This window comes from Nothobranchius furzeri, chromosome 12 (genome assembly GCF_043380555.1).
Source record: "Nothobranchius furzeri strain GRZ-AD chromosome 12, NfurGRZ-RIMD1, whole genome shotgun sequence".
In the NCBI taxonomy this organism is placed as follows: Eukaryota; Metazoa; Chordata; class Actinopteri; order Cyprinodontiformes; family Nothobranchiidae; genus Nothobranchius; species Nothobranchius furzeri.
Window position 1 is genome coordinate 34,571,734 of NC_091752.1, and position 22,940 is coordinate 34,594,673.

The 22,940-nt window shown below is 38.7% G+C and overlaps 1 protein-coding gene and 3 long non-coding RNA genes across 6 annotated transcripts in view; 1 reads left to right on the forward strand and 3 right to left on the reverse strand.

Annotated features, from left to right (window-relative positions):
- The window catches only part of LOC107376029 (cGMP-dependent protein kinase 1), a 144,791-nt gene that overhangs the window by 63,781 nt on the left and 58,070 nt on the right, over positions 1–22,940 (reverse strand). For both annotated transcript variants that reach the window (XM_015944911.3, XM_015944909.3), the window contains exon 3: positions 20,704–20,817. In XM_015944911.3, coding sequence (XP_015800397.1) covers positions 20,704–20,817 — 114 coding nt within the window. The remainder of the gene's footprint in view (positions 1–20,703; positions 20,818–22,940) is intronic.
- LOC139062115 (uncharacterized) lies at positions 7,162–8,495 on the forward strand. The gene is made up of 4 exons (XR_011515697.1): positions 7,162–7,285; positions 7,527–7,634; positions 8,126–8,234; positions 8,311–8,495. It is a non-coding gene; the product is annotated as an uncharacterized lncRNA (long non-coding RNA).
- Positions 8,937–9,161, reverse strand: LOC139062117 (uncharacterized). Its single transcript, XR_011515700.1, has 2 exons — positions 9,084–9,161; positions 8,937–9,013 (listed from the first exon to the last, which is right to left on the reverse strand). It is a non-coding gene; the product is annotated as an uncharacterized lncRNA (long non-coding RNA).
- LOC139062116 (uncharacterized) lies at positions 9,242–11,511 on the reverse strand. Of its 2 annotated transcripts, XR_011515698.1 has the most exons (7): positions 11,391–11,511; positions 11,042–11,149; positions 10,818–10,865; positions 10,515–10,579; positions 9,809–9,973; positions 9,606–9,717; positions 9,242–9,381 (listed from the first exon to the last, which is right to left on the reverse strand). It is a non-coding gene; the product is annotated as an uncharacterized lncRNA (long non-coding RNA). The 2 variants fall into 2 exon arrangements; XR_011515699.1 differs by lacking the exon at positions 10,818–10,865.

A 22,940-nucleotide genomic window follows, 5' to 3' on the forward strand; every position in this document is an offset into this window, starting at 1 on the left:
TATTTTTTTACACTTATTGCAGGACACACTCTATGCTCTGCTAATTTCCTGTCTAAAGTAAAATAAAACAGTGATCAGTTCTTCATCCCTTTAAAAAAAAATCTGACTTTCTTCTTAAATCGACTGAGAAGGATTAGTCACTGCGTTCTAATTTGGCCAAAAAAAGATGAACTTGATGTCATTTTTTCCCCAATTACTGAACCACAACAAGGCAATTTTTGGACATGATTCAAACTACAAATAATCCCTAATCTCTAGAGATGCTCAATAATGGCTTCTTTTTTTTTTACCAAAAGGCCAATATTGTCTGACTCTGATACTCATAAAAAAGAAAAGCTAAAACAATTTAGGTTTCTAATGTCACGTATGTCCTATCATGCATGCTTACAATCTCACCAGTTTCTGTGCAGAATGACAAATACGTCAATTTAATTTAGTAATAGGAAAAGTGCCATGTTTATTTTACCTCCAACAGCAGAGTCACACCAACATGTGCATAGTTAGTAATGTATTTTATCTCTTTCTGTATATTGCGGTTACAATGATAACACGTTTATGAACATCTTCAGATAAGAAAGCTTTCATGTTTATGTTTAGTTGTTTAGTGAATATTTTAACATATTTGTATCTAGCCTGTGTTTGAGGTTATTTTGTGCCTTTGATGCACATTTTGCATTTAATTTAGCTTCTCTTTGCTGTTGTTTAGCCTTTTCTCAATCATTGTATTGCCTTTTGTATTATTTAGCATCTCTGTGTTGCCATTTTGCCTCATTTTAGTAGTAATTTCAAGTCTCTGTTTTTTTAGTGTGTCTCTGTAGTCATTTCATGTCTTTTTATAGTTGCTTGATTGACTTTTCAATTTTTCCAAAGCAAGATCCCCTGACCTCCTGGGACAATGAGGAAAGATAAGCAGAGCAAATATGTATTTATATCTTTAAGAACAGAGCTGTCTTCACTTACCAAACATTCCCTGAAGGGAAACTTCCAGTGCACATTATCTTATTAGTCTTTCCATTTTGTCTCGAGCATAAAACTATCTATGAGGAAAGTAGTTGCACCTGCAGGTCTGTTTTACAAACGGCATAGAGATGCGTCTAAAACGTACTCTCTGGGTGTTTTTAACCTTCCAAGTCTTCTCAGGCCCCAGAAGAGCATCTAGCTCCAGGCTCACACCTGCGTTCCAACTTACAACCATGACAACAAGAGCAACAACAGCACACTCACACACACACACACACACACACACACACACACACACACACACACACACACACACACACACACACGGAAATGGAAGTTGCACCGTCGTAGTTGAAACAAGCATCAACAAAAATGCACAAAGTTACCAGAGCGGTGCCTTCAAACATCTGGGTGGGGGCTACGCCGCTACCATCACCATGCTGCCACCCCATGTCTTTCTGCATGCAACAGTGTTACCACGGCAACCATGGAAACAGAGCAGATTCCTTCCCTGCTTGCTCCCACTGGAATTCTATCTGCCAAAGCTATTCTTTGTCTTCACTCTGCCCTGCTTTTTGTTCTGTTTTTCTTTTATTTAGTTGTGGTTATGTATGAAAATCCTTTTTTCTTCTTACTGAATCTATGCATGCTTGGGCCGTGCAGTAAAAAAGAAAAATCCTCATGCTTTGACTTTTACAGAATTGTTTGGGGGGGGGGGGGGGGGTTCTAATCATGACAGTCAGCACAAACGAGACACCGATCTGTAGTCTGAAAAGTCATTTATACTTCCTGTTGCTCTCTCTGGTCCACTTTCAGCTCGGTAATCTCCATTTCTCAGCTGCCTCTCTAATTGCTTGTTAGCCTGCCTGCATAAACTGCTCGGTCCATTTTACGTTTCTCTCATTTTTGCATTTGCATGATTATCTTTCAATGTGTCTATATGTCAATCCTTCATTTCACTGATCATGGCTGAAGCTCTAATTAGGGTCACCGCTCTAAATTTGGAAAAGACTGCAGCACCTTAAGATGGCACATCGTTGCTTCTTGTTAAACCTGTCTACCTGATTAGCATCAGTGTTTTTCAGGCTGATCCTGGATGATGGGACTAAAATCAGCATTCCTAAGCTTCACAACAAGCACGTTGCCTTTATCATGTGGCTACAAGTCCCAACACTTTATGTCACAGCTTACTGGTACAACAAACAGTCTTCTATGTGAAAGTCTTCATGCACCAGAAGGTTTCCCTACTTGCAGCAAATTTGCTGCAGTTTCAAATACTAAAACCTGACATAACTTGGACTGATCGTGTATTTTGAATTTCCTGTCTTTGTAGTTATGCTGCAGCTCTACTCTAGTGTTTCCAGCACTTGAGGAAATATTCCTTTCGAATACGTACAATAAACTTTTCAAATAACACTTTTATAATAAAATGAAGCATCTCAGCAGATCAGTGGTTCCATTAAGTCCCCAGCACAACAGAGCCGTTTGCTTGGTTGCTAAATGTTGCTATAAGAAGTCTTTATTAATTACATAAATTAAAAATTACCAGGATGTGCGTGCTGTTTTAAAGTTTTTATCTTTAAACTCAGCTTGCAGGAAACTGTCTTTGATGTTCAGGCTGAAAGCGTTTTTCAAACAACAAAGAATATTGATTTAACTCTGCATTCTGACATAGATACCACATTTAATAAATATTATTTCCCTGAATAGAATAAAGAAGTGTTCTCACCGATGCACCAAGGAGAAAACTACAGCGCACCGTCGTTCTGACGGGTGACATGTTTTATTATTTAAACATAACAAAAGCTGCTCGTCTGACTTCAGCAACACCTGTCACGTTTAACTTGGAGCCGGGTTTTCCAAGACGTCACACCTGTAACCTTTCTCTTTCCTGCCGAACAAATCACACTCACTGAGGACAGGGTGATTCCTGAAACAGCACAGACACGTCTGCTAAACTCACACTCACACACACACGCGTCACACATTCACAAGCACATTTCCCTCTCTCAGACTGATTAGAAGGACAACTGTTTGCTCACTCACGGCGGAAGGAAGACTTGTTTTACAGCTAAGCCACCATTCTGTCACTTAGACGGCTCTGAGAAGTCTCCAGAACAATGCTGTTGCTTAACTTTCTGCCTATGAGACCACAATGCCTCGTGAAGTTTTTTGTCAACTCTCATTTGGAACAGCAACTTTTTTTAGACACTTTTCCTTTACTCTCTAGATGCTTGTCGTGGCCAGCACAAGAGAGATTTTCTAATCGAAACGAATCTAATCTAATCAACATAATATACTATACTATAATATACTATAATATACTATAATATAATATAATATAATATAATATAATATAATATAATATAATATAATATAATATAATATAATACAATATAATACAATATAATATAATATAATATAAAATGATATAATATAATATAATATAATATAATATAATATAATATAATATAATATAATATAATACAATACAATACAATACAATACAATATAATATAATATGATATAATATAATATAATATAATATAATATAATATAGAGTTTCATCATGGATGAATAAAGATTGAATGAATAAATAAATAAGTAAATAAATAAACAAACAAATATCTTTGTTATGTTAATTCTGTGTTTCTTTTTAATTTCCATTGTTATTTTAACCAAATTTTATTTTTTAAATTATGTTAGAAAACATTGAACCCTTCACAGATTGAATTACTAGAAGCTTAGAAGATTTTAAAAATGTTTTGGTTAACTTTGTAGAGAACTCTTTCTACATTTTTGGCACTTTTTACTTCACAATTTGTTTTTAGGTTTCCAGTTTATGCAGCAAAACAAGGTGCAAATGGTGCAAAGGTGATTAATGGCCACCCCCCACATAAACAGACCCTTTCACTGTATTTTCTTGGATTATTTTCTTTTATTCAGGCTTATTCTGAATTTAGTGCAACAATGAAAAATCCAACTGAAAGGTGTTAAACAAATTGACCAGCACATCAGAATTGGCCAGAGTGAAAACTGTCCTTCACAATATTATTGACTCGTTAGTTAAAATTCATGACAGAGTCCAGAAAAATGATGAGACTCAGAATGTAGATGTTTGTTAGAGATCATTAATCTGCTATGGGATTATTATTCTGTGCTGTTTGTGGGGGTACAGTCAGATCCAGATGCAGTATCTGTTAAAGCACAAATAAGTTTCCATTCATCTTTCATAGGTTTTCACTTAAAATGTCATCAAGGCTAAATGCTGGTTTGTGCTCCAGTAATAAAGTTTTTCACTTTGATTAATGATGCAAACATTTTCGGCACAGCCTAAAAGCCAAAATCTCTGTGGGCTGTAACTGTTGGCGACAAATGGAAAACAGTGTTTGGAAGGGAGTTTGCAAGTCATATATTTAGAAAAATTAGGACTAAATATTGACATTGAAATTTAGACAGTTGCAAATATGTCATGTTAAAGTCACAATTTGTTTGCAGTTTGGACCTCTGCAAAAAAGTTTAACATACCAATCAGCCTGATAGCAAATGAAAAAGTGCAGATTTTTGTAAAATTGTTTCACAGCTGAATAATGCATTAGCGTTGAGGTTGCAGTCACATGTATTAACACTGCTGACCTGTATGGAGCTGTGTGTTGTTTCTGAAACTGCCACAGCTTGGCAGGTTTTCTTTTTACAACAGTTGTCTGCATTTAGCGTGCACAAACATTTTGAGCCATACGTTTTCAGAAGGCAAAACTATTTTCTTTGTTGAGTTCAGCCTCTTTGTGGAATAATAACAGCAAGTTTAACACATGCAGGCCTTAAACTCCCGACAGTGAAGTATTTAGATATTTTCATTAATTAATCACCTGTTCATGGTCAGAGCTCCAATATCAAAAAGCATACTGTTAAAAGTGGAGCACTGAATGGACATGTTCACCCATAGCTTTGTGGGCTTTTATTAGAGGGGAAAAAATCCGTCCTCATAATGAGAGTCCAGTAAATCGGGGGAGAGTCAGAGGATAAATGAGGACATTATAGGATAGGAAAACACCGGTTTGAGATGAATATCTGACACTGCGTTGTGTACAAATATAGCCAGGGTGTCATAAACATACATCAACGACCACATATTCCTCAATCCGTTTAGTTTGATGTACCCTATCAGTTCTGTTAGATGACAATGAATCCATTATGAACATCAAGGGTTTGTTTTTTGTGAAGGACAACAAAATGGTGATGATGGAGGACATTGTTAGATTTCTTTTGATATTCAGATTTTTATTAGAATTTGAATAAATGGGACTTAAAGTGCAAAAAACTGTCTGGGTGATGGTTTGTCCTCCTCCTTGATCTACTGTAAAGCTGCAAGTTAAGCCGGCAAATATTCAGACTGAGTAAATAGTAGCTTTAATCTATTAAAGTCCAAGTTTGGTCGTTTCTTCAACACATTTGCACCGGTCTCTAGAATACATGAATGAATTGTGAGTTGATCTCTGTGGGAAAAAGTTCTGGTGCTCCTGTTCCAGGAAGTAGAAGTTCGCGGAGCAGATGGAAGCAGAAGACGGCAGGATTTGGAGTTTTACTCGTTATTATTTCCTGATATTTGCCCCTGATTGGCTAACAGCAATGTGACTCGAATACTGACTGTTTGCTTTGAATCATTGATGTTTTTATCTCCACAAATAACACAAGCCTGTAGAAGTTGTGCCATGTTGTGGAACTGCTAATGATAACAGTTAGCTTCTAGTAGCCGAGATGTGCTCTGCTCTCTCCTGGATGCTAAATCAACAACAGCCTTCCTTGTCTGTGGGTGAGTCCATGAATGCTAATTTTCAGTCTGACGTTGGAGAGTCCCTGTCCATTATCTACTAGACTCTAATGGAGGAAATAGGGGTACAAAACTATTTTCACACTTAGAATGCCTGTGTTGCACAGAATGACCAATCATATTTAAAAATAACAAATAAAAATAGTTTGTCTATGAACTTGGTCTTTAAACCAGCTCAGTTGCTTAGTGGTAGAGTGTCCGCCCTGGGACTGGGATATCGGGTTTCAAATCCAACCTAATGCCAATGCCTTCCTGCTTGACACTCAGCTTTAAGGGGTTGGGTTGGGGGATTAAGCCACCAACTAGTTCCCAAGCGCAGCCACAGCTGCAGCTCACCACTCTCCACGAGGATGGGTCAAATGCTGAGATGGCATTTCTCCAGTGTGTGATGATGACTATGGGACTTCAAATTTAAACATCTCTGAGTAAAGCAGAAGGATTCACTGTGGCACAAAATTCTCATTGGAGAAAAGGTAGTGTTAAAAAAATGTAAACAGGCAAATCTAAGGCATGACTAATGCATTAGTTGAAATTGTTCCAAATGTAATCCAATGGAAGTTTCCATCCCCTGTAAAGTCAGCATCTCAGTGGATGTTAGACACTAGTCACAAATTGCAAACTGTTTTTGCAAGGGAAAATCCAAAATGCTTGCAAAAGTTCTCCATTTCCTTGTCTAACTTAAACAAACTGCAACAACTGCATGCATCTTCTCAGGCTAGACTGTTGTGTTCCCGACAGAAAAGACTAGAAACAGGTTCAGAGTTTACTCAACTGTATTCGTATATCAGTCTGCCATTACATTACACTTCTCCTTTTTCTTCTTCCCTCACTCCCTTCTTTTCTAGTCACAGAGCCCCCTACTGGTGATGGATATATCCTCATACTATGGGATTAGATTTGTGCCAATAGGATCAAGAAAAACACTTTGGAGAGCAAACAAATTTTAAGACACTGAGAGAAAAAACCTTGGTTTCAAAAGAAAAACTTACGATCTGAATCAGATTCTTAAAATGATCAAGAAAATCACTGTGACGGTCAAACAAAAATTAAGAAATTGACAGAACAAAAATATTGACTAAAGGAAAAAAACATATTTCAAAAGTAAAACTTACTATCTGAATCAACTTCTTAAAATGAGTAACAAAGTATGTTTCCTTTTTCTGTTTGCCTCTATGTGTTTTTGTTATCAATTTCCTTAGTTTTGTTCTCTCTGCTCAGAGCTTTGCTCTCACTTCCAGATTTGCACTTTCACTGTCTGGCTTTCTCCTTTGCAATCCCTGAGTTTTTGGTTGCAATTCTGACACAACCCTTTCGGGTGGGCGGGACTTCTGAGAAGTCCTCTCCCATAGGACAGTGGTTTCTCTTGAGTGACAGTTCAGTGACCTGGAAGTGATGTAGCCTCCAAGACATTTTTTTCCCACCTGGTCAACAACATGAATTATGAGCCCCAAACAGGTTATTTCTGCTGTCTGTGGTGTCTACTGTGGATCTAAAGTGAGTATTGATAATATATTTGATCTTTTCTTAGTTCATCTGTAAGTTAAGCCACTTTTTAAGTTGGTTTTAACCAGATGCTAGCTCACTAGCTAGCTGCTAAGCAAGCCATTGTGCTAGCCTCAGGACAATGGACTATTGTTCCAGAGAGACGTATTAAAAACTCATCTTAACATATTCATTACTGGTTTCATGGAATTAATTATTGCAGTTTATGTTAATAAGTTTGCTAATTTTTCAGGAACCTGTGGAACATCAGAGACTTTGCAGCTACTGGAGCTAACCTGTGTACTGCTAACTTGCTACAGAGGAAGCAGCAGAAAGCTGAGCTAACAGGCTGTTCTTGCAGGTAAATACTCTTTTAGTGGAACTGCAGGATTTTTATGGTATAACTCAGACAGAATCTACATGAGCTATTGTGGGAAGACATTTAAACTACATTTACATACAGATACATGTATTTTTTTATTCCATGTTACTTGGACGGGCTAAACAAGTTCATAGTTCTGCCTGCTCCTTTTTCAGTGAAACGAATGGATTATATGATGTAACTCTTTAGTAAATCTATAGTAACCATAGTCTGGTGACTAGTGTCTATTTTAGCTACATTTAGCTTAGCTGGAGTAATGTAGTCTAACTCTGCCTCAACTGGTGACTTTTTTACTTCATTGTCAGCCAGACAAAATGTTGCTACAGAGAAACGCCCAAGGTACTGACCCCACAATAGAAAATCATAATGTCCACATTTATTTCCCACAATCTCAAACGTCACACTAAAATTAAAGTTTTAGCTCTGATTTAATTATTTCCTTATTGATATCAGTTTTCCCTTTGTTGTAGGTAATCCTCAGGTGTCAGCAGGAGGAGGTGACTACCTGCACAACGGAGCACCCTGGTTCTGAGCCAGTTGCACCTTTGTGCAGCTCTTTGGGGAGACGATGCTCAGCAGGTTAAACAACTGTAAAATTGATTTTGTTCGTAGTTTTTGTTTAATCTCTTACATCACCAGTTTTTCTTTCTTACAGACACATGCCTCCATGTGGGCAGGTGGTGTTGGTGTGATCTGAGAGGGCGCACTCATGTCGACATCTCCTTGTGCCGTCTCCAGGATCCTGATGGGAGTTCTCTGTGCCTATAAAGCAGGAGTATTTACTTCTGGGCCTGGAGGGCCGGTATCCAGCACGTTTTAGTTTTAACTCTGTTTCAATACACCTGATTTCAGTCAGCAGATAATTAACAGGCTTCTGCAGAGCTGCTGCACAGGTAATTCAACCACTGATTCAAGTGTGTTGGAGCACGGAAACAACTAAAACGTGCTGGATACCAGCCATCCAGGACTAGAATTGAATACCCCTGCTATAAAGCCTTCCTCCCTCCTCCGGACTTTAAACATTAGTGTTTTATTACGGTTTACCTGATTTAGTAAATAAATCTCAATTTATAAATTTCCTGTTTTGGTGCCTGTCCATAAAATCCTGCATTAGACACCGAAAGCTGAATGGATGCCTTTCATTCACTTTGACATTCAATGTATTTTTAAAGATACACTTGAAATTAATATCAGCTGTTTAACAGAGTGGTGCAAAGTAATTGCTGATGTCATGATTTTTGCAACAACCTGACCTTCATGCAGAGAAACTCAGGAGACAAATGAGCTAAAAACAGTTTATTAAAATGTTTGACGGATGACTGAAGAGGTAACTGCTGGAGATCAGGAACCAGGAGCTTCTGCGAGGAAGAGCAGAGGTTAGTAAGAGGCAACAGGTCAGGTTTTTCTTAGACTGTGCAGGTAGCTTACAGAGACTGAGAAACGCCACAGAGATGGAGCCACAGGTTTTAGTGTTTAAAGATCAGAAGGCCCTGAGGTAAAATTGAGTGTTAGTAATGACTAAAGAATGACTTACAAAAGGAAAAGTTTAGGTACTTACGGTCTGAAATTGTAGCGCAGACGGGAGACAGCAGAATGGTGGAGAAACAACCAGAAGTCTGGGAGAATGACAACATGAGTAGCAAGCGGGTGAGCAGAAGGTAGTGGGTAAGCCGACTGCCAGTATGGTTGTGTGATCAGGAGCTTCAAGGAAAGAATTCCCATAGATCTGCATAGAACATGAGAACGTAAGTTTGAAAAACGGCAGAGTCATGGGCTAGATATGGGTTAAAACACTGATGAGTGACCAGCTACCAGCTTTTATTCAAGGATGGGGTAACAGGTGTGTGAGGATGTGCCTGCCCCATGAGAAGAGTTTTCAGGTAAGCCTCTCCATGGTGCTCTGCAATGGTGACTAGCAAGGCTAATGAAGAGATTAAAGGGAACACAAACCCAGGACTCCGACCCAAACTCCTAACAGCAACACAACGACTCCTCCCACAGGCGGTTCTTCCACTGAGCACGCAGCTGCCCGAAGTTCAGCATCAGGCAACCTGTAGGCGATCTAATCATACGTGGCTTCTGAGCATGCAAGTTTATTCTAGCTGTACAGCGTACAATAATAATAAAGATTTATATTGTGTTGTGTTGCTCACCTTACAGGTTCTTTTAAAATCTTATCCTGTGCCTGCTTACAGCAGGTCTTTCAGGTCTTTTGAACTAGACACAGAGAGGTTCAGGCACAGGTACTTAGTCAGACTCCTGATATGGTAGAGCATCCACCACCACAGACTCGAACAATAGGTCCATATGCTTGTCAACTGGAAACAATGGAAAAAGATTACCATTAGTACAGATATTTATCCATAACCATCACTGTGGGTTTATTATACAGCATATGAACTACATGAGGTGGGATTGGTCTGCAGTAGGGATGTGTATTTTTGACAGAATTTATTGTTGGAATATTCAATAAACAGTCCAAACTGATACTTAACATATATAACATGAGTTTCTGAACCATAATAGCGAGATTTAAATTTCAATGGTGGAAACAAAACCCAATGCACACTGCTGCCAACTAGCGGGCCACATTTAAAATGCACCAAAAACAAAGAAAATACACAAATGTTTGCATGTAAATTCTTCCAAAAATTAGATACACTGCTTTTGAAAATGGATGTAATATCTCAGGAAAAAATATCACGATATATTGCCATATCGATATTTTAGAGACAGAGTTCGAGAATATCGATACAATATTACTGGGAAAATACATCGCGATATATTGTCATATTGATATTTTCTTACATCCCTTGTCTGCAGTGTACTTTGTGTACACTATGGTGTGTCTTAGCTCACCAGCTGCAGTTGATGCATGTGGCTGTGTAGCACTTCCATTGTAATGCAATGCAGCAGTTTTCAATCTGAAAAGAAAGAATAAATAAATAAATAATAGCTTTTAGACAAAAATATAGATTTTATGTAAAAATTAATTAAAAGCATGTATTTAACTCATTATTGATTATCTGTCCTGGATAACATTCTTTTGATGAAGAATACAGAACACGTGACAGAAAGCACATTGAATCTGATTTGTCTTGTTCTGACAAACAAATGTCAGATCTGTATACTGGAAAGAAATGTATTATCAAACATACTCACTTAGATAATTATTCAGTCAGAGTTACATCATAAAATCCATTCGTTTCACTGAAAAAGGAGCAGGCAGAACTATGAACTTGTTTAGCCCGTCCAAGTAACATGGAATAAAAAAATACATGTATCTGTATGTAAATGTAGTTTAAATGTCTTCCCACAATAGCTCATGTAGATTCTGTCTGAGTTATACCATAAAAATCCTGCAGTTCCACTAAAAGAGTATTTACCTGCAAGAACAGCCTGTTAGCTCAGCTTTCTGCTGCTTCCTCTGTAGCAAGTTAGCAGTACACAGGTTAGCTCCAGTAGCTGCAAAGTCTCTGATGTTCCACAGGTTCCTGAAAAATTAGCAAACTTATTAACATAAACTGCAATAATTAATTCCATGAAACCAGTAATGAATATGTTAAGATGAGTTTTTAATACGTCTCTCTGGAACAATAGTCCATTGTCCTGAGGCTAGCACAATGGCTTGCTTAGCAGCTAGCTAGTGAGCTAGCATCTGGTTAAAACCAACTTAAAAAGTGGCTTAACTTACAGATGAACTAAGAAAAGATCAAATATATTATCAATACTCACTTTAGATCCACAGTAGACACCACAGACAGCAGAAATAACCTGTTTGGGGCTCAAAATTCATGTTGTTGACCAGGTGGGAAAAAATGTCTTGGAGGCTACATCACTTCCAGGTCACTGAACTGTCACTCAAGAGAAACCACTGTCCTATGGGAGAGGACTTCTCAGAAGTCCCGCCCACCCGAAAGGGTTGTGTCAGAATTGCAACCAAAAACTCAGGGATTGCAAAGGAGAAAGCCAGACAGTGAAAGTGCAAATCTGGAAGTGAGAGCAAAGCTCTGAGCAGAGAGAACAAAACTAAGGAAATTGATAACAAAAACACATAGAGGCAAACAGAAAAAGGAAAAATACTTTGTTACTCATTTTAAGAAGTTGATTCAGATAGTAAGTTTTACTTTTGAAATATGTTTTTTTCCTTTAGTCAATATTTTTGTTCTGTCAATTTCTTAATTTTTGTTTGACCGTCACAGTCTTTTTCTTGATCATTTTAAGAATCTGATTCAGATCGTAAGTTTTTCTTTTGAAACCAATGTTTTTTCTCTCAGTGTCTTAAAATTTGTTTGCTCTCCAAAGTGTTTTTCTTGATCCTATTGGCACAAATCTAATCCCATATCATACTCAGTCCCTGCTTAAAGTTATTCTTCACACATTTAGCGGTATCTGTAAACACAACAGACTCTTTAAAGCAGAAACTGTAAGCACTGTGAGAGAACGTTGGTAGGGGGTGGCAAACTCACTGCAAACAAAATGGAGGAAAATTACAATGTTTTTTTATGACTTGTTGTATCAAAACTGTGGTGAGAAATTTGGCACAAGTTTGTTTGAAAGTCACAATTGACCTGGTCATACTTCCAGAAAAACATCAGGGCCAGTTTAACTGAAGGTTTCTCAGTGTTTTGTGCCAACGGGCCCAGCCCAGATGAGTCTACTATGTTTGTTTTCACCAACATCTCAACACTGTAAAATGAGATAGAAAGTTTGAGCATGAGAATTACTGTTGTCAGTGTAAAAACTGTGAATACTGACATCTATTGTTATGCAACTACAATAAAACCAGATGTTACTGAGCAGAACGACCTCTGTGAGTGTGAATCAGTTAGTAATGGCAGAGCATGTGAATGCATGTGTGTGTGTTTGTGCGTGTGTCCACTGCTGGGAAATACCCACCATTCTACGAATGATTCCTTTCTCCTCCCTTTAACTTTCTTGAAGGGCCTGGTGTTCCTCAGGTAGATTTACAACACTGTTACTGTTTGAAAAGTCACTTAATGTAAACTAAAATGTTCACTTGCAGGAGACAGAATCCTCAGTGAGATCGGAGGTCTGTGCTGGGCTTTTTCCAGCATCGTCATAAAGATGGAGATTGCAGATAATTTGGCAAACGAATTACATTTGGCTGGTAGTGACATCATTTTGTTAAAGATGTTTGTGACAAAAACAGCACAAGGATTCCCGTCCGATGTGTTCCTCTGAGAGAAAGAGAGAGAGAGAGAGAGAGAGAGAGAGAGTGTGTGTGTGTGTGTGTGTGTGTGTGTGTGTGTGTGTGTGTGTGTGTGTGTGTGTGTGTGTGTGTGTGTGTGTGTGTGTGTGTGTGTGTGTGTGGTTTATTTATAGACACCAGTATTGCAGTGCAGGTTTTATGAAGGAATTTTCAGTTAGTACGGTGAACACACTCTTCTGAATCCTCTCCATGTGTCACAAGTCACTTGCTTTGAGGATGGTTTGTCACAAAGTATTTCTGCTTCCTTTTTTCTAACCCTTCTTTTTGATAGCAGCCCTCACTTGCTGACGTATAACTAGCATGCTGTTTTGCTTCAGCATGCCAACACTACATGGATATTTATGTGCATGCAAATGCAGCGAATGACAGCCGGCATGTGACATGATTACCTATTTTATTCTCCTGACAGAATGCAGTAAAGCAGTGCATGTAACCATGATAAAAAGCTGAATACTAAACGCTGCGTGTCAGATTTCCTGCTTTGACATTGCTGTGATGAGGTGACACCATACATTTACAAAGGTTAAAGTCTTACTTTGAAGCTAAATAGCCTTAGAGAAGAATATATTAGGAGTTTCAATGAGGTAAGGGCAGCAGTAGCTCTACAGGTTGAGCGGGTAGTCCAGTAATCGGAAGGTTGCAGGTTCGATCCTGGCTCCGGACAGAGAATTCTGCTGTTTTGTCCTTGGGCAAGACACTTAACCCACCTTTCCTGCATGGTGGTGGTCGGAGGGACCGGTGGCGCCTGTGCTCGGCAGCCTCGCCTCTGTCCCAGGGCAGCTGTAGCTACATTGTAGCTCATCACCATCAGTGTGTGAATGTGTGTGTGTGTGAATGGATGAATGATACACTGCACTTGTTGTAAAGCGCTTTGGAGTCCTTCCTCTGAGAGGCGCTATACAAGTGCGGGTCATTTATCACTTATTTCTAGAAATGTTATTTAAACACTTTAATGGCTTATTTGGGGCAAAGCTGTTTTTTAAACATTCACAGATAATTTCTTCAATCACATTTAAAATATTGTTCTTTTACTGATTTAAATTTAAATTTGGGACTGAAGGGGGTCGTCTTTTGAGACAAATCAGCCATTCAGGAACCCATTTGCACAGGTTAAAAACAAACACCTCAATCATAATTCTTATTCTTTTGTCATTGCCATATGAAGGAATGCAAATTCTGCACCAAACATGAGTCCCAGTCCCAGAGGCTGAGCAACTGATGTGCTGTTTAGCTGCAAAAAAAATGATGCAAGGAGCCTGTGCCCAATGTCGTCTATGTGACATGTTGGTGCACATGGATGTGTAACTCAAAGCAAAATAATAAGCCTCCATAAAATAACCCGAACTTCAACAACAGCTTTTATTTTTTCTGACAGTATAAATGGTGGAATATTAAAATAAATCATATCTGTGGCACAGTATTTTTATAATCCATCCAGTTTTCCACCTGCTGAGCTTCTTTGATTCTATAAAACTATTTTCTTCCACCAAAAAGCAACTGCCATTCTTTTCTTGTTTCCAGACAAAATAAAGCTATCTTGTTTCCAGCCCCTTGACGTGCTCGTCTCATTTTGCTGTCACTGCTGTACTGTTACCATCTTTGTCTCTCACTCCAACCTTCTTCTAATTTCTTCTCCAGCTACAACTATCCCAGAGTGTTGTCATGCGGAAACATTATGATACGAATTTGATAGCAAACAAACTTGCTTTCTATAGAGTCTCAGAAAAATATTGGACACCAGGCAAATTCTGTCCTCATTTGCTGAAACTGACTGAGCCAAACCTCAAATGAGGCCACAGTATCAGTTAAACATCTGTATCTGGAAGCTAAACACACCATATTGATTGGAGGAGCATGCTGGAGGCGCTGCCTTCGTCTGAGCTATGCTACTTACGATGCTTGTGCAACTTATTGCAAAAACCAACCATCTCTTTCAGTTTTTGCATAAATGTTATATTTTTCTTTTTTTCATGCAACAAAACTGTGCACATGCACAAATGGTTGAACAAGTTTCTAACATACAAGATTTTCAGGCTTAAAAGGGTTCTCTTGCTTGCAGAGGGAGAAAACTTGCATCACAGATTATTTATTAATTCATTAGATTTGTGTATCTCTTCCCTCAAGGCTTACTAATTGTGTATTAATGTGATAATTATAGTAATTTTGCCTATTTTAGACATTTTTAATTAGTGCCATTATTTTTTTCTCAGAGAGGCTCCCACCAGCTGCATCCGGGACCTCAAAGTGTCCCACGGTCTAGAGGTATGATCTCTCTGACATGTCCCAGATCGACCCGGGAGCCTCCTTAATCTAGGACGTGCTTTGACACACCTCCCCTGGCAGGAGCTCTGAGCCGCCTCAGCCGACTCGTCTCGATTTGGAGGAGTAGAGGCTTTCCTACGAGTCTCTTCCAGATCTCCGAGTTATTCACACTACCCCTCTGAACCCAATGAAAACAATACATGTGGACCCACCACCCTTGTCTGCTACTCTTTTTAACTTCACTGTCTTTTTCTTTTGCAAGACTGCTTTTAGTGCTTGGAAGGCAGGACTAATGAATGTGATAAATTCTTAAATGCTTGTTTCAACTGTAAATTTTCAGAGAAAACAATAAAAAATGTGTTTTTAATCTTTGCAAACTATGAAAAAAGGCATTTTTAAATACACATTCAAAGCCGTACTATGCAACTTTTACATAGTTTTTAAGCATTTTCTAGAGCTAGTGTGTGCTAAAATGACTCTTTACATGATTAATGAAATCACTCAGAATGGCACACTTGCAACTTCAGAATAGCAGGCCACTCCCTGTTATTAAAGTGCAGCTTTCGGTTTAACAGCAGTGAAATAATAATTGGACTCTAGAGGGTGCTAAAAGCAAGCCAAAACTGCACAGTTTCCCTTCAAATAAAAAAGAAGACTAAAAAGAAATAAGAAAAAGGTTGTAAAACCTTTGATCCATATGATCCATATGTCATATGTAATTGATAACATCTTATCTAACTGCTTGACAGACATGAAATCTGGTATTTTGTACTCTGATTTGTCTGATCACTTTCCCATTTTTCAATTTTCTGATTTAGATGAAAAGAAGATTAGAAATAAAAAGAAAATATAATTTAACAGAAATATGAGTAAGCAAAACTTTAGTGAGTTTAAAGATGCTAGCTGACACCTCCTGGGGGGAAGTGTATGAGGTGAATAATGCTGATCTTGCATATCACAAGTTCATGGCAGTTATTTCTAACTGTTTTGATAAATGTTTTCCTTTGACTAGGTCTGTCAATAAAGCTAAGCAAGCATTTAACAGGGAGTGGTATACATCTGCCTTGAGGAAGCTTTTCAAGAAAAAAAAATACATAAAAAGTATATTTCAAATCCTACTCCGATTAATCATAAATTAATCAGAAATAAATACACCAATTCTATTAGATCTGGAAAAAAAAAATACTATTTCAGCACAACATTTTATAAATGTTTAAACGATATAAAATTTACTTGGAAAGTTATTAACAGGTTTCTTCAAAGAGACAAGAGTTTCCTTAGAAATACCATCTGTCTTTGAAGATGGTGAAGTTTCTATGAATAATCCATTTGATATAGCTGAACATTTTAATAATTTCTTTGTAGATATTGGGAAAATACTAGCTGATGTAATTCCAAGTTGTGAGGGCGATGCTCTGGACTTCATCAAAGGTTCATTCCCTACCATGTCATCATTTAAACCAATTGATCGGCAGGAAGTAAGTGATATCATTGGCCAATTAAAAACATCTGCAGCTGGGCTCGATAACATATCAGTATTACTCATTAAGCAGGTGAAACAATTTATTTCAGAACCACTCTTATATCTTTTCTTTGTCTCTTCAAACAGGTTTTGTACCAGATGAACTAAAAGTTGCAAAAGTTGTCCCTGTGTTTAAAGCAGGAGATCCTTCCAATTTTTCTAACTATAGACCCATTTCTATTTAGTCATGTTTTTCAAAAATTCTGGATAGCAATGCAGTTTTTAATGACTACCAAAATATGGCTTTCGTAAAAATCACTCCATCTATGTGGCTTTATACTCAGCCTGACCAACAAAATTTCAACTGCCCTGGAAAACAATGAATTAACTTGCAGTGTTTTTTTAGACTTTTCTAAAGCCTTCGAAACTGTAAATCATAAAATACTTTTAGCTAAATTGCACAAATATGGTTTTAGACATACTACTCACAAATGGTTAACCAGTTACATTTCTAACAGAACCCAGCTCGTTTTAGCTAAAGGATGTTGTTCCAACAGAGCTAAGCTTGATTGTGGGGTACCACAGGGTTCAATTTTGGGTCCTCTGTTGTTCCTTATTTATATAAATGATATATTTAATGTCTCTGTCACACTATCACCAATTATGTTTGCAGATGACACAACTCTAGTGGTATCACATACAAATTTTGAAATATTGATCGAGAAGGTCAATTATGGATTAGTTGCCTATAACGCATGGTTTAAATTGAATAAATCATCTTTAAATATCAGTAAATCTAATTTTATTATATTTAGTGGAAAAAAACCAAACAATATAGGTAAAAATCAAATTAAAAGTGACGCCACTGAACTACCACAGGTTTCATTTGTAAAAGTTTTGGGAGTTATTGTTGATGAGAAATTAAATTGTTGATTATGTTGATTATGTTAATAAAAAAATCAATAAATCAATCGGTATAATAAGAACAGTGAGCCCTCTTGTCTCTACAAAATGTCTTCTAACATTGTATTATAGTCTAGTGTATGCTTATCTTGCATACTGTAACATGATCTGGGGTAGCACATTCCCTACTACCCTTAACAGAATTTTACTTCTTCAGAAACGCTTTGTCAGAATAGCAACTAGATCTGAACTACGTGCATCTTCTGTTCCTTTGTTTCAGAGACAAAATATACTGACTATCTATGAATTGAATATTCACCAAATTTGTGTCTTCATTTATAGGATTTTATTGACAAATGGTAAAATACCCAAACAATTCAAAACTTTCTTTAGAGCTAATTCACTCATTCATTCACATAATACATGACAGTTGATGTGTCTTCACCCCCCAAAATATCTTTCTTTTTTATGACAATTTTCCATACTTTGTGGGGTTCAATTCTGTGGAACCGTTTTTCTCATCTGGCAACCCAGTGTTCTACTGTGGAAGTATTTAAAAAGCAGTTAAAAAGCCATCTAATAAAGGGAGAGCATGTTTGATAACTTTTATTTTTTCTAGTAGTTGTAATCTGTTTTACGGTATTAAAGGTCTGGTGTTTTTTAGTTAAATTTTATGTACTTATCCACTTTTCGTTTGCTTGTTTGTGCCTTTATATTTTTGTTGTGTCTTAAACAACTTAGTACTTGCAAATTTTATTAGATTATGAACTATAGGTGGAGGCATTTATATAAGCCGAATTTGGCTTTTTTGCCCCCTCCTGCACTGTATTTTTTTAAATATATTTGTTATTCTCATGTTTTTGATGTATATCTTATTGTGAAAACAAATAAATTACAAATTATCTGCAACTAGTTTACAGTGGTTTTGTCCATCCATCAATTTTCATCCGCTTATCTGGGGTTGGGTCGAGAGGCAGCAGCCTAAGCATTAAGGCCTAGGCTTCCCTCTTCCCAGCCACTTGGGCCAGCTCCTCTGGGGGAATCCAAGGCCTTTCCCTGGTCAGCTGAGAGACATAGTCCCTCCAGCGTGTCCTGGATCTTCCTTTAGTTCTCCTCCTGGTTGGACGTGCTCAGAACATCTCACCAGGGAGGCGTCCAGGAGGCATCCTAACAAGATGCCCGAGCCACCTTAACTGGCTGCTCTCGATGTGGAGGAGCAGCTAGCTGATCTACTCTGAGCCCCTTCTGGATGACTGAGCTTCTCACCCTATCTGTAAGGGAGGGCGCAGCCACCCTGCAGAAATAAATTATTTTGGCCGTTTCTATGCGTGATCTAATTCTTTCGGTCACTACCCAAAGCTACTGACCATAGGTGGGAGTAGGAACGTAGATCGACCGGTAAATTGAGAACTTTCCCTTCTGGCTCAGCTCTCTCTCTTCACCACGACAGACCGGTAAAACGCCTGCATCACTGCAGACGCAGTACCAAGCCGCCTATCGATCTACTGGTCCATCTTTTCCCCACTCGTGGTTGTGTTGAAGAAAAATATAATAAACAAAAGACACATTTTCAAAATCTGATTAAAATTTCTACACATCAGATATGAACACCAATTAAAGTGCTTTGGATTGGTGTTCATGACTCAGGCATTTTTCTAAATCACTTTAATAATTTATTTATTTATTACAGTGTATTACACTTAAAAGTTTCATTCTTAGCTTTCTGTTGAGGCTTCTTTTGCAGAGACATAACGGATGAAGGACATATTTTAAAACATCGTCATAAACAAGTTCCTCATCTATATTCTAAAGCTGTAAAGTCCCCATGCATATGACTTAGGCGACCAGGGGATCTAATTGAAATTACCTAAGGATGCATCCTCCTACAGGGGTGCATTTACAGATCAAATTAAAGTGCTTGATTGGAAGCCAAGCCTCCACGCTCACTATTAGCTGCATGATAGAGACGTTCAGCTCTAATAGCCGCTGTGGCGGCTGAATTCCTCGGCACATTCACGTGTAACGACACGCGTTAAAACACAGAAAGTCCTCCAGAGAGACAGCACCGGTGACCCTGTTAAACTGTAAACAGACTTCTGCTCATGTAGACAATCACGTCATTTTTTTCCATGTGTGAGTTTTTATTGCAGCACAGTAGAAAGCATGCACCAGTGGCTAGTGGATGGGTACAATAGTACACACACACACACACACACACACACACACACACACACAAAGATAGACACACTGTCGCCAGTGGGAAGAGGAATATTTTATCCCAGAAGAGTTGGCTCATCTCCCTATAGGCACTTGTTGCCATAGTAACTGGAACCGGTTGTTCGGTCAGTTTGCTGAGTTTGTGGAACTTGAGAGGGGTCAACACAGGCCGCGCAACTTTGCTACCATGAAACTGTCTGCTTTGCTTCCTCCCCTCTCCTCACCTTCAAGCCCAGGGGAACCTCTGCCCTTCATGCATTCATTTATAGCAAGGTCACTTATCGATTTTCATACAAGACTGGGAATCATAAACCAGCTGGAAATATATTCAAATTTCTGGAATAGTAGAGTTTGTTTCAACTCACTCTGACTTGCATTCACTTATCCTAACTGAAAGCTGCGATGAAACACGAAACGCAAACCCGCCTGACAGTTCGTCATTACATCCCACCTTTGTCTGGTTGCTTTTCCACCAAAAACACAAATTCCCAGCTGGTTTCCAGTCCCTGCCTCACCTAAACACACATTTTTCACCACGACACACACTATCTTACGAGCTTTCAAATGTGTGCAATCCACCATCTGCCCTGTCTGTTCTCTTCTCTTGGCTGTAAGAGGCCGGCTCTTCTGATCGCCCGTCCGGATGGACCACCTACTCACCCTCCCTCAGAGCTGGAGCTCTGACACAGGCAAGACACCGAGGCTGGAAACCTTGACATTTTGCTCACATGGGGTCTCGCAAGACTCTTTACTATAAAGTACTGTGAAAGCTGGCATTGGTGATGGGCAGTGTTAGATTAGATAAAATCTACAGTGACAGCGTGATCCTGAAAGACCCCTTATCTGTGTGTGTGTGTGTGTGTGTGTGTGTGTGTGTGTGTGTGTGTGTGTGTGTGTGTGTGTGTGTGTGTGTGTGTGTGTGTGTGTGTGTGTGTGTGTGTGTGTGTGTGTGTGTGTGTGTTTTAGCTCACTCTTGACAGTAGCAGTTCTGGTGCAGTTGTAGAGAATAGCCAGCTCTCCAAACACCTTTCCAGGTCCCATGGTGCACAGCTTCAGCCCCTCCTTTGTCACCTCCACCTTTCCATCTGAAAAAAATCCCAAGAAAGGTAGAAAAGACGTCAGTTACAAATAAAAAGCAAGTAAAGTTTCAAAGAGCTGGTAAACCCAAGGAAGAAAAACCACCTCACCAGAATGTGGCTTTCTTTATACATTGAATTTCTTCTGTGAAATTATGAATTTTATTTTCTTAAAGGGAGACTAGGCAGTTTAAGCTTGCTTTTGGCACCCCCTCATGTCTGTTTAGTAGAACCAAAAGCAAAATTTTCAAATAAAAAAAATTCATCCATGAAAATTCAACTGCAGAGACTTATCTTCAAAAATTCAACAACAGAATTTCAAAGTAAAAGTTTGAATTGTAAAAATTCAACAACTGAGGTGACCTCCTCGTGACCCAAGCCAAAGTAAACGCCACTCACGTCCAGTGGTTTCTAGCCAATCAAATTACGCTTGTCTACTCACATGACACCAGTGAGGTGTTAGACACAGGCATCGTATACGTAGACGCGACGTGGACTGGTGCTGCCTATTGGAGCTGGCGGAGCAGCAGGCCGCCATCTTGGATGGGTTCTCATTGCCCCCCAGTGAACTTATTTCTATTGAGGAAGGTGTTTAGCCAACTTAAAAACACATGTATGATTATGTTTTTACAAAATCAGACGCATGGTACATGATAATAAAATTATAAATATAATTAAAAAAATTTGAATAAATAAAAATATAAAATCCCAACAGGTAGGCCAGAAAAATCTATAGTAACACCACGTGATCAATAGTGCACTGATTGTTCAAACTGTAGGCTGCACAAAAACAGGCAGTTGCTCACTCTGCATTGACTCCAGTTGAGTATGAAGAGAGAGGAACTCATCCAATATGGTGGCGACGACATTACACTCTCCAGCGCCCAATGGCGCATCTACGTGTTCATGTCTACGGGTGTCGACTTAACTGAATAGCGGTTGCTTTGGCTTGGGTCACCAGGAGGTCATCTCAGTTGTTAAAATTCTGATGTTGAATTTTTGCTGAGGTTATTTTTACGCTAAAATCATGTTGCTGAAATTCAGAAGATGAAATTCTGCAGTTGAATTTTTACAGATGACGATTTAGCTGGTGAACTTCAAGTAAAAAAAATCAAACACAACATTTCACAGAACAAAAATTCGAAGGCATCATTTAATTGTATAAAAAAGTCACATTATGGTGAGACTGTATTTCTTCCATATGAATTGGATGAGGGGCTTCTCCGGACTCCTGTTTCCTTTAAGGCACCTTCCCTTGGTAATCTTCATTCAGTGGGTTAGAGGATGAAAATGACAACCTTTTCATTGTTTTTAAGGGTATCCAAGAGCCATTGGGCTTCTACCCAGACAGTTTTTACAGACAAGATCCACTTGAAGATGAGTATTTTATAACACACTGCAACAGTACGCACTACTGAAAATATGACATTTATGTGAAACACCTTTGAGGTGTTTTGAAGATACTGTAAATACATCATAAAAACAAGATTAATACATTCAAACCCTCATTACGCTGCTTTCAATCTGAAAAATGAAAGAAAAAGGACTCAAAGTTAGATTTCAGGGTGTAGCTGACTGACTATAATGATCAAAGCACATGTTTTGTCACATCTACATAGAAACGAGTTTCTCTGACAGCAACACATTATTTCGTACTTCATCTTTCAGGCTTGGTCTTTGACTAGAATTGGGTGAATTGCCAAGTCAAGGTAAGGCGAGAGGCCCTACTTCAAGCAGATGGGTTTAATGAGGAAACAGATTTACGGGCAGATCGGGGCAGCGTCTGCAGTGATGCAGGGAGCAACGTCAGAAAGTCAAGGTCTTGATACACAAGTCGATCTACGCTCCAATCTTCACCTATGGTCATGAGCTTTAGGCAATGACAGCAAGGATTACAAATACAGAAGGTGGAAATAAGTTTCCCCTGCAGGGTGGCCAGGCTTTGCCTTAGACAAAGAGTGAGGAGCTTGGGCATGCTGGAGGGGAACTTATTTCAGCCTGAGGTGGTCTGGACTAGATGTCCGGGGTCAACCCACAATATCTAGGGATCTCATATCTAGGCTGACCTGTGAGCTGCCAGAGGCTGGAAAGAAGACAGTTAGTGTATCCCTGAGGGCTTCTGCCCCCATGAC